The sequence below is a fragment of the Hylobates moloch genome, unplaced genomic scaffold, assembly GCF_009828535.3.
Source record: "Hylobates moloch isolate HMO894 unplaced genomic scaffold, HMol_V3 SCAFFOLD_4, whole genome shotgun sequence".
Lineage (NCBI taxonomy): Eukaryota > Metazoa > Chordata > Mammalia > Primates > Hylobatidae > Hylobates > Hylobates moloch.
The window spans coordinates 97,003,735-97,015,807 of NW_026652279.1; the positions used below are offsets into that span (position 1 = coordinate 97,003,735).

Consider the following 12,073-nt stretch of genomic DNA (forward strand, 5'->3'; position numbering starts at 1 on the left):
GCGCCATTGCACTCCAGCCTTGGTGACAAGAGCGAAACTCAGTCTCAAAACAAAACAAAACAAACAAACAAAAAACCTATAAGAAATAAGCTCCCCATGGGCAGGGATCTTTGCCACTTTATTTTCTAACATAGTCCAAGTATGTAAAGCAATGCCTAAGGTGGTTGGGCATATCTCTGCTGAATGGCTGAATGGTGTAAACTGCCCTCCTCTGATGCTAATGAGGGTGAACATTGTCAGAGGATTGCCGGTCGCATGGGTCGCCTCTTTTGTGGGTTGCTTGTTCATTTTTGTGTCCATTTGTCCAAGTTTTCTTTTTTATTGATTTGTAGGAACTCCTTGGATTTTCATAACAGAAATCCTTTGTTAGCATGCCTATTCGTTTTCTTTATAACCAGTGTCTGCTGAATGCATGGCACACGGTACCACAGATAATCCACTGTTTAACATTGAAAGAAGTCACAAATACTCCACCAGCATCTTCAGGTTAATATCAGCATGCATTCCAGTTTAGAATGGAACAAGGGAATTGCCTTTTTAAAAGTTACTTAATTAAATAATTACAAGGGGAAAAAACTGGCCAACTCACCCTGGCAAGCAGTCCCCGCAGATGGCATCACTGGTGGCTGAACAATTTGCCTTCTGAAAGCGGTTCACCACTGTGCAGTCCAGACAGGGCTTGCATTTCTGGAAGCCCCAGTCCTCCTTGAACCTGTGCAGCCGGCACGTCACACACTGTGCATCCTCCCCATAGCCGAAGCCACATTCCTGTGGGGATTAATGGGCAATAGAAAGCTATTCAGACTTCGCAAGCGTGAAAAGGAAAGACCGCTAGGATGAAACGAAGACCTGGTCTAATAATTACCAAGTGTCGGCCTTCCTAGACACAAAGGCAGCTCTTTCAGCAAGTTCAAATGTGTCTTCCACTGCTAATGATCTCTCTTACCACGGTAAGTCCACTTAGTCATCCACTTTCTTCAAGAAGCCGTGAGCATGAGAATAATCAAGGGTCTCTCAGGCTTCCACCGCTGCGTTACTACCAGTGGATGGCAGAATTATGGCACTTCTTCTCCTCTAATTAAGCCAGTCATGTGCATGCTCAGCAGCTAAAGCCAGGGAAACATTCACACACTCACTTCTAAGGCAGAAATCAATACTTTGGTATCAGGGGTGTTATTTTCAAAAATGAGGGTAAGTGCATAAGAAATTTCATGAGCGGACAAGCCCAGAAATCAATTCAAACGGAGAGCTCCTTGAAATAATTAGCAATTTAGTATTTCCTGAGAGTAGAAAGAGTCTTACATATTTGTTAAAAGGATGTTAACTTCCTGTTGAGACAAACTCTGTGGTACTAAAGTTCTCAAGCTTCTCTAGATTTGAACATCAGAACACACTGTTTTCCAAGAGTGGGCAAAACAAATGGCTCTTTGACCCACATACAATCATTTCCACAAGTTCAAGAACTCAGTAAACTATAGCATATCACATAACATAGTTATAATGCAACTATAAAAAGAAGAATGTAGATGTGATCTGTGTTCATGACAATTTTAAAAATAAGTTTTAATACAGAATTAGAAGTATGATTCCATTGTTTACAAAAACATTCATGTAAGTACCAACATTTATGGGTGCTTATTCTAGGCCAAGAACTTTACACCATTATCTCAATAATCCATACTTCTTCCCAATCAGGGCAGCACTGCCATTTTTCCCATTTCATAGATTGGGGGATAGAGCATCAGAGAAGTTATGTACCTTGGTCTAGGTGACAGAAGTAGTGTTAGAACCAGGATTTCAACCTACGTCGTCTAATTCCAGAGTCAGGCTTCATAACCACTACACTATAGGGCCTGCCAGGTACTCTCTCTCTATATATATATATATACACATATATATGTATGTATGTATTACTTATCCACAGGAAGCGGCTGAAGGACTACGCACTGTTGGTAACACCTGTTGTTGGTCTTTGTGATGGTTTCTATAGAACACTCATCATTAACAAAAAACAGACAGTGGCTTAAGAGGAGCAAGAAGGGCACCCATCCAGGCAGCAGGCTGGGCAAGCCCACAAATGCAGACTGGATGCTGCAGAGGAAGAAGGGTTTGCAAGAAATCTCAGTTTCCTCATTTGTAAACCCTGGATGCTAAAATGCAAGTCCCACTTAGTTCAACATTCCCATTTTTTCTGTATAATTTATATATTTTAATTTCTTCATCCATATTTATATACGAAATCAACTAAGCAGTACTTATTGGCCAAAAATTAAATGAAAACCAACTTGAAGGATAGTGCTGCCTGTACTTAATAAACTACTCAACAAAGGATTCGGAGGAATCACTTCCATCTAGATTTTTACTAATTAACTCATTCACATTTTGGGTGAGTGATACTTTCTTTCCTCCTTTCAATTACTCTGCCTGTCTTTCAAACGTACGTCGGGAGTGCGCACAACAAAGAACTGAGGAGAAAAAGGTGGAAGGTCAGCCGCCTCCTCACTCCTGAGAGCTCCAGCCACACGATGTTCTACATCAGAGGCACAGAGAGGAGAGGGGGAGAAAAACAACACTTGATTTAAAGAACTGATTAACAAGTTAGAATTTCTTTAAAATTGTTAACAGGGATTATCTCTTTCAGGGGAGGGGAAGATTAGAATTACAGGGTGCTCTCAAGTTTTATAATTCTGCAAAATGTAATTTTTGCAAAAAGCATCCATTACTCTTCTAATGGGAAAACAATAAAGATGCATATTCAAGAAGAATTTCTTTGGACATGTGCTGGGTCTTTGTGGGGTGATCGTTGTGACTCTGGCTCTGTGCTGGGACAGCTGTGTTTTTGCTGAGCACTTTGGTTGCTGGGAGAGCTGTGTGCAGGCACAGGCTTTCTGAAGTACAGGAGAGAGCCTCCCACTCCCAAAGTCCCTTGGGATCAAAGCACAGGTGCATGTGACCTTCTGGGGATGGTCTCTACCTTGTTCCCAAGCTAGGGTTCTCCACAGCAAAGGTTCAGGAAAGAGCAGAGTGCTTCAAAATCACACTTTGATCCAGGCAGCTTGAGGTTGTAAGAGTCTCATGTAAGAGTTAAAACACAACAAAGGAAAGGAAGAAGGAGGAGAAGTACAAGGGAAAACAAAGGGAAAGAGAAAGGAGAATGCAGAGAAAGAGGTGCATTAACTGGAAATAAATGTCCTTGGAAATTCTGTTTCAAGCCAGGTCTACAAAGGAGAAAAGTATGTATTTTCCTACATTGGATCTAAAGAGACATGAGTTTGAATGCCAGCTTTGCCACTTGTTGGACAAGTTATTTTGGGAATTCTCCGATCCTCAGTCTCTTCGTCTGTGAGATGGGGATAAGAACACCTGCCCTAAAGGTTGTGTGAGGAATAAATGGGAATACATATAAAGTGCTGAACTGTAAATCAAGCACAGAGTGCACATTTCCTAAACAAATTATACCTATAAGTGTTAGGATTTTGGATTTTCTACAATCCAATAAATAAACCAACTTTGCTGATTCAAGAATCATAAAGCTTCACTGGAAATAAGTGGATCATCAGACCCCAATTTCCATCTAAGACATTTTTATTGACTAAGAATCTTTCAAAAAGAAATCATAATTTTCTTAATTAAAACAAGTTTAATGGAACACAAACTCTAATTCAACCCTATCTGAGTCAACTGCTGCACCATGCTGTAAGAGCCCTTCGTTCCTGCCAGTCAGTCATTCAACTGTGGCTCCCTGTCCTGCTGACTGTCTCCAAGTCACCTCCTCCCTCCATTGAGAAACTGTACAAGTAATCCAATGGACTAAAACAGTTTTGAGTGTCACAACTGTTTTGAAAACGAACATACAGCTTAATGTGGCAGAGGTCTTTGTGGTTATTTTTTGACAAAATAATAAAATTCATTGATTATATCCCAAATACTCATGGGAACTTTTATAAAGACTGTTTATTTAGGAAATTTTACTTAAAATAGATTTTCTATAAAGTATTTACTATTTTCAAAAATATAATATTTTTAAAGCCTAATATTAATTTGAAACTGTTAAAAAATAGCCTGCAGTTCATAAAAGTCTAAGAAATTGATGAAGTGACCATTCTACATATTGAATTAACGAGAAACCATGAAATAACTAGAAACTCGAAGAAGGTGATTCCAAGGAATTAAATTACAGTATGGTGTCTGTGACAGCAACCGCTTTTTGAGTTGACTGTCATATTTCTAATACACCTTAAACACAGACTCTGCAATTACTCATAATCCAGGCTATAAAGTAAACTACATATAAATACTAAATTACCCCCAATATAAATGTCTGCTTTGATGTTTTCATTTCATTCAGTAAAGCTGGGTGGTTAAAATGCCTTGAAATCTTCCCCATTAAGTTCAATAAATAACTACTGAGAACAAAAGAAAGAGGGAAAACAGCTGAAAGGGAAGCTCAACAGCCTCCAAACCATGGTGACATTGGTTAGCACAGATTGACACTGCCTTCACAAACTTGTGTCACCACCCTGGCCGAGATCATTTCTTTTTGTCATTCATATACTGAAAAACTATTACACACATGAGATTTTAAAAAAATAATCAAACAGTACACCTTTCTTCCCATCCCTGCTCCTTAACTTCCCACTCCCCCAACACAGGTATTGGGGTGACCTGTCAAAAAATATCCTCCTGGCGTGAGTGCATGTATTTAACACTGTTCTGCAACTAGATTTGTTTTCCCATGCCATACATCTTGGACAGTGCTCCATATCAGCAAATAGAGAGTATTCCCTTGCAGGGATAGAGCTGGAGCTGTTCTTACTCACCACTGCACCCCAAGTCCTGGCACAGAAAGGGTATCCATTTAGGTTGGGCCCACTGCATTTGTATTGATCAGATGACCTAACCATGCAGCAAATGAAAACAGTACCAAATCTTTTTTGTTTTTTCCCCCATGGGGATAGAAAGAAGTAATTTCCCTAGGTATATTATTTTCTGCTGCAGGCAGACAAGTAAGCAAATAAATAATGAAACAAGCTATGTTTGAGTTTAGCCTTTTGACAAGGACTCTCTCCTTGACCAAACTCTAGATAGGTTCTTATGAGCCACTTTCTGTTGGGCCCTGTCCTCAAGAGCCCAGTTTCCCAAAAACCTGGCTAAGTCTGGCCATGCTCAATATCTTCTCAGGTTCCTCAACCCTCACCATCCCCCAGGTGATGCCTGGTCACCCTGGCCTGTCTTCAGCAAGAATCCTGTGAGGTCATTTTAGCCAGAATCTCCCTCACCCCTGATGGTTCCTCTTCATGATTTTCCATCCACCAAACCCAGCCTGCTCCTTGGCTATATATCCCCCCTTGCCTGTGCTGTATTTGGAGTGGAGCCCAGTTCTACACTGAGCTTTCATTTCCTCAACTGCAACAGTCCTGAGTAAAATCTGCTGTTCTACTGTCCAGTTCTGGGTTTTCTTTGACACTTTCCAAGCTGCACTAGAGTTGTCCCTCCCATCATGGCAAGAGAAGGAGTGTGTGTGTGTGTGTGTGCGCGCGCGCGTGTGCATGTGTGTGTGTGTGTGCGCCTGTGTGCATGTGTGTGTGTGCGTGTGTGCCTGTGTGTGTCTGTGTGTGTGTGCCTGTGTGTGTGTGTGTGTCTGTGTGTGTGCATGTGTGTGTGTGTCTGTGTGTGTGCCTGTGTGCCTGTGTGTGTGTGTCTGTGTGTGTGTGTGCCTGTGTGCATGTGTGTGTGTGTCTGGTGAGGGGAGGGCAAGGAGGGTATAGGCAGAGTATGTCCATCTTTAGCCTGGGCTTCAGGATAAGGGCTATGTGATTATGTTTATGGAGCATGGTCCACCATTAATATCAATGGTAGAAATGCATTTCTGTTTTAAAATACCCCATAGTCTGTATTCTTGAAATTATGACCTGGTACCTTAAAAGCTTGAAGGAAGTACCTAGTACTTCCCCGAATCCCTGAGAAGAGATTTTTTATCAATAAACTTTAAGATGGGAAAGTATATGCATAGATAAAATAATAATGCAATAAAAAGGCATTATTATAGAGCCCCTACTTACTTCCTAAAATCATATGGGAAGTGAACAACCCATGGTATCCAACGCCTCCCTCCACCTCTCCTTCCCAAAAGCCTGGTATCTAACAGGCCGGTGAATAAGAAATAAATGCCTGCTGATAAACAAATGGATGAACAAATATTGTTTAAGGCAGTATTTCCTAAATACTTAAAAAAAAATCCTAGGGAGCAATAGCTTGTAAGGGCCCCAGCAATGGCTCCCATGTGGTGAGGCCATATAGTCCTCCTGGGCTGCAGGGTGGCAGGCAGGGTAGGCTGGGCTGGGGATGTCTGGGTGGAGTGGGGTCAGCAGCTTTCCTTATCTTGGTCCCAAGGGAGCAGAGGGCTGGATTCAGCTGGGCTACTTCCACCCAAGCTGTAGCTCTGTCACTCTGCCCAATATTTTTAAGCCACATTTGGTGGTTTTCCAGTAGCAAAATGACTTAAAGTAAACAGTCCCCAAATCCCCTTCCTTCTTTTCTCCTTCTGCAAATCCAGCCTTTAACAAAAACATAAGCACGTCCTACCTACAGGTTGGAGGAGCAGCTCTTCAAACCACAGGGGAAGACTCACAGACTCTCGTCGTCCAGGAAACGCATTCTGGGCCTTGGGTTGAAAGCACTATTTATTTGTACAGCCAGTGCGTTATTAACTGCGGTCCTTTGAACTTTAAAAGTTAAATGTTAAATTTTAAATGTGGATGGAGAAGTTATTAGAAGGGAAAATCTAGGGCATGTAAATGGAAATGACAAATTAGATTTATGTTGCTGGTGCTTAGAAATCAACTTTTAATTTCCTTTAATAAAACAACATTGAAAAGATATTTCCCCTCAACTTTCAGTTTCTAAAAATCCGTGCTTGAGTTTTTTAGAGAAAACTGACAAGCAAGGGCTTGTTAATGTCTTACAACCATCCCAAGGCTAGATCAGCTATAATTAAACATAAATAAAGTGAGCAACACTATAATTAAATGGCAGAAATGAATCTCATTTTTTATGCTTGCAAATTAATTTTTTTAAAAACTTTCCTCGTAGAGACAAAAACAGTTTTCAAAAATGTAAACATCTTCAGAAATATGAAGCTGGGTACGCCCCATGTGGAGGAAAGTGTGTTGTTGTTTACAAGAGTTAATTTTTTCACATTAACTAAAGTCCTCCCAATAATTGGTTAGAAAAGTTTACTTTGAAAACTGTGCCAGAGACTTGAAGCCTGTTTCAAGTGGTTCATGCAAAAACTAGTTTCCTGATTTACTGCTGCGAGGCGATCATGTTAAAAGCACATTGTTGGCATTAACGCCGGTGAGGAGGATTGGCTGGGGCTGGGCGAATTCTAGGCAGTAAGAATTAAAAGTCTAATGTGGTTACTTCAGGAAAACAAAAATCATCCTCTCCCACATATCCCAAAGTTAGGTTTATTTTTGGGAGCTGAAACGATGCCTGATGGCCGAGTAACCCTCCCCATATTTATGGTTCAGAATGCCCAGAAGGTACTACTTATGGGGCGCCCAGAACAAGCTTTGGTATTTTTTGACTCTGAAATAGGAAAAATATTCTGAATTATCTTTCTCATACACTTTCAAAATCGAAATCCTGTAGTGGAGGAGAGATAGGGTAAATATGGCTCAATGGGATAAAACCCTCAGATTCCACATGGCTGAGCGACCTGTCATATATTTTCCTAAAAATGCAGGAAAGATAACTATGTATTAAGCAAAATTTCTAAAAAAGAACTGAATGGGAAGAGATGCTGCTTGGGGCTTACAGGGAAGGAAGCAAAGGAGCTAGTGAGAGGCGCCTGCTCAGAACGCCCAGGGCAACAGCATCTGGCATGAGGAGCGTGGAGGACCAGAAACAGATGGGTCGGGAACCGGTGGCAAGGTCCAGGGTAGCTCAGAGGAAGAAGGACAGGAAGAAGGCTGACCAGCAAGGCAGCTCCCACGGTGCATGTGCGTTAGGTCAATATGATTCTGGTATCTCCTCATTTTATAGGCTGGTCCTATGCCAGAATTGCTGGAAGAAAGTTAATCATTCTAGAGCTGTACTGTCCAATACAATTGTCACACCCCATGTGGCCTCATTTAATTTTCATCAGTTAAAATGAAATAAAATTCTGTAAGTGTTCAGTAACCTCAGTGGCTAGTTGCTCGTATACTGGATAGAGCAGATAGAGACCACTTCCACCATCACAGACAGTTCTATCAGAGAGAATTGCACTAGGCTATTTACAAAATGAGCAAGAGATTGCTACTCCCACGTGGCTCCACCACTCCTTCCTCCCGCACTGTTACTTACTAGCAGTGACAATGGACAAATCAGTGAACCACCGTGTCCCAGTTTCCCTGTCCATAAGATGCGGATGATTATATTCCCTATTTAAAACATACGTTGTAAGGATTCCATTATTTAATATACAAAGATCACATAGTACCTGGCTCACTGTATGAAAAATTAGCCAATATTATCTTAGTTGCATAATATGTATTACAAGAGATAGTTCATATTTATGTTAAGAGATGTCGTTTATGTGAACATAGCCCAAGATATCCAAGGTAAACGGTTAAAATAAGAATCCTTTAAAAGTGGCCAAAGAAGAGAAGGGTATCATCAATCTAAGTCAGCAACAGTATCGGTGGACCTGCAGCTGCTGTGCAGACTTCTTAATACCTAATAATTGAAAGGAAGTGAAAAGAGGCTGGGACCTACTGACCACACACCACTGGTGAGTCAAGGCGTAGACTGTATCCAGGAATACGATTCCAGCAGCCCCAGCCAGCCCTGACTACACATTTTTACGGTGGAAACCTAACTAACAATAGGAAGGGACGCTCAGACACCTTGGGAAAAAATAGAATTGAATGCCTTCCAAAGAAAATAATAATTAGGAGAAATAAAACCGCAGATGGAAAGTTTAACTATACCTGCTTAACCAAAGCACTTCCAAGCTTTAGTTTTAAGGCACAGGTACATGTTTGTAATTGAAAGAACCTCATGACCCAGAGTGCGCTATTTTAGACAGATGGACTGGAGAACAGAAAATGTCAGAAGTTTTAAGATACCTTTAATACAGAGAAGCAAATAACACAACAATGTTACAATAAAGGTTATTTGAAAATGCTAATGGCCTACTAAAAAATGTACTTTTTACCCACAATATAAAAAAATCTTTTGTTGTACATATCAATAGTTTGGTCTAGCTTTTCTTCTTTTTCATAATTAACTTTAAAAAGTTTTATGTTTACTCTACTTTCAAAATTTCAAATACCATAGATAACCAAAATTCTAAGCCTCAGTCAAAAAGGTAAGGGCCCTCAGACTTGTTTAATTACAAATTAAAAGGTATCCCTCCAAACTATCTATCTATTTATCTATTTATTTATTTGAGACAGGGTCTCACTTTGTCACCCAGACTTGAGGGCAGTGGTGCAATCTCAGCTCACCACAACTCTGCCTCACAGACTCAAGCGATTCTCCTGCCTCAGCCTCCTGAGTAGCTGGGATTACAGGCGCCCACCACCACACCTGGCTAATTTTTGTATTTTTAGTAGAGATGGGGTTTCACCATGTTGGCCAGGCTAGTCTTGAACTCCTGACCTCAGGCAATCCACCCGCCTCAGCCTCCCAAAGTGCTGGGATTACAGGTGTGAGCCACTGTGCCTGGCCCAAACTATATATTTAATATCTCGTTTTAAAAAAGAGTATAAACGTAGTTGTCTGAAAAAATTTTTAAAGCTTAGTCTTAGTAAAAAGACTAAATTTTCCCTTGATTTGTAAAGCTTGGAAGTGAAAATTAGCCAGTTAAATGTAATTTTAATTTCAGTGATTTATCTGACTTTAATATACTCACAACTTATTTTTCTTTCCTCTAAAAGACATATGTTGTTGCAAAAGGAACAATAAAAAGAAGAAATCACAAATTCATGAATGGACAATTTAAAAATATCTAACCTTGAAGTAACTGCTTATGAAAAGCTCAAGCTCTCTGAGTTAAGTGGGGTGGAAAATAAAAATATATTTATGTTTTCATTTGTGTATCTGAATCCTTTGCCTCGCTGTTGTATGTTAGAGCATGAGCAAAGTTAAGTTGCTGATTTTATTTATTATGAGCTAAAACTAAGATAAAAGACTTGGCAAAATATATGATTTATAACATATACACAAATTCATTCATTTTTATATTACTAGATTTAAGTGTCACTTTTTTTTCCAAGTAATATTTGAGATTAACTGATTTGTTCACTCATGTACTGTGTCAGGAGCTGGGTGCTCTGTAGATACAGAGTAGAAAAGCTGAACAACATGGGCTTCCAGGTGGACAGCTCAGGGCAGGCATGTGGTAACATGGTATACAATTGTGCACCTGAGTGGGTCCTAAGAATCTCATTTTTCACTCACATTATTACCTTTACTTTTATTGCTCCTCATTCAATTTGTCCTAGTCTTTTTTAAAAAAAAAATTATAAATATGGAAACAGAAGATGAACAAATGAAATAAGTACATAAAGGCAGAATTGTTCTGGTTGCTTCCCTTTGGCTCTTCCTTCACAGGGGGACGGCTGTTTCAATCCTTATGGAAAACTGCTATCTAGAGAAAGACATTTCTTCTGGATAGCCATGGGAATATGAAATACAGCACCTGTTATCAGATGGTGTTCTCAGAAGATGGATTATTTCTGTTTATAAACACAATTTTTTAGAGCAGTTTTTAGGTTCATAACGAAATTGAGAGGAAGGTAGAGAGATAGTCATACGCACTGCCCTCCCCCGCCGCCACACATGAAGCCTCATTCTTATAAGCACCCTGCACCAGAATGATACATTTTTTACAAACTGTGAACACATCACGGTCACCTAAGTTCTATACTTTACATTAGGGTTTATTCTTGGCATTATATTCTGTGAGTTTGAACAACACAGAATGATACCCATCCACCATTACAGTATCATACAGAGTAGATTCCCTGCCCTAAAAATCTTCCATGCCCACATATTCATCCCTCCCTCACCCTTACCCCTGGCAACCAGTGATCTTTTTACTGTTTCCATAGTTTTGCCTTTTCTAGAATGTCGTATAGTTGGAATCATACAGTAAGCAGACTTTTCCAATTGGCTTCTTTCACTCGGTAATGTGCATTTAAGGTCCTCTGTGTCTTTTCATGGCTTGATAGCTCATTTCCTTTTAGTGCAGAGTAATATTCCATTGTGGGGATCACAGCTTATTTACCCACCCCTTACTAAAGTACCGCTGGGTTGCTTTCAAGTCTTCATAATTATGAACAAACCTGCTGTAAGCATCTGTGTGCAGGTATCTGTATAAGTGTTAAGTGTCCATTCCTTTGATAAAATACTAAGGAGCACAATTGCTGGATCAAATAATAAGAGTATGCTTAGTTTTGTAAGACACTGCCAAGTTGTCTTCCAAATGGCTGTACCATTTTGCATTCCCACTAGCAAGGAATGAGAACTCCTGTTACTCCACATCCTTAACAGCCTTCGGTGTTGTCTGTGTTCCGGATTCTGGATTCTGGATTTCTAATAGGTCTACGGTGGTATTGCGTTGCTTAAATTTGCATTTCCCTGATGACATACTACATGGAGGATCTTTTCATATGCTTATTTGCCATCTGTATATCTTCTCTGGTGAGGTGTTTAAGGTCTTTTACCCATTTTTAAACTGGATTTGTTTTCTCAGTGTTGAGTTTAAAGAATTTTTTGTATGTTTTGAATAACAGTCCTTTTTCAGATACCTTTTGCAAATGTTTTCCACCGGTTTCTGGCCTGTGTTTTCATTCTCTCAACAGTGTCTTAAGCAGAGTGGGAATTTTTAATTTTAATTAAGTCTAGCTTATTAATTCTTTCTTTCACAGGTTGTGCCTTTGGTGTCATATAAAACAGTCATTACCAAACCCAAGGTCTTCTAGACAAAATCTTCTAAGAGTTTTATAGCTTTGCATTTTACAGTTAGGTCTGTGACCTGTTTTGAGTTAGGTCTGTGTCTAGATTCATTTTTTGCATGTGG

At 39.9% G+C, this 12,073-nt stretch overlaps 1 protein-coding gene across 1 annotated transcript in view; it reads right to left on the reverse strand.

The window, feature by feature from the left end:
- TNFRSF19 (TNF receptor superfamily member 19) overlaps positions 1–12,073 on the reverse strand; it is a 93,069-nt gene that overhangs the window by 57,402 nt on the left and 23,594 nt on the right. The window contains exon 4 of the mRNA XM_032150657.2: positions 590–768. Coding sequence (XP_032006548.1) covers positions 590–768 — 179 coding nt within the window. The remainder of the gene's footprint in view (positions 1–589; positions 769–12,073) is intronic.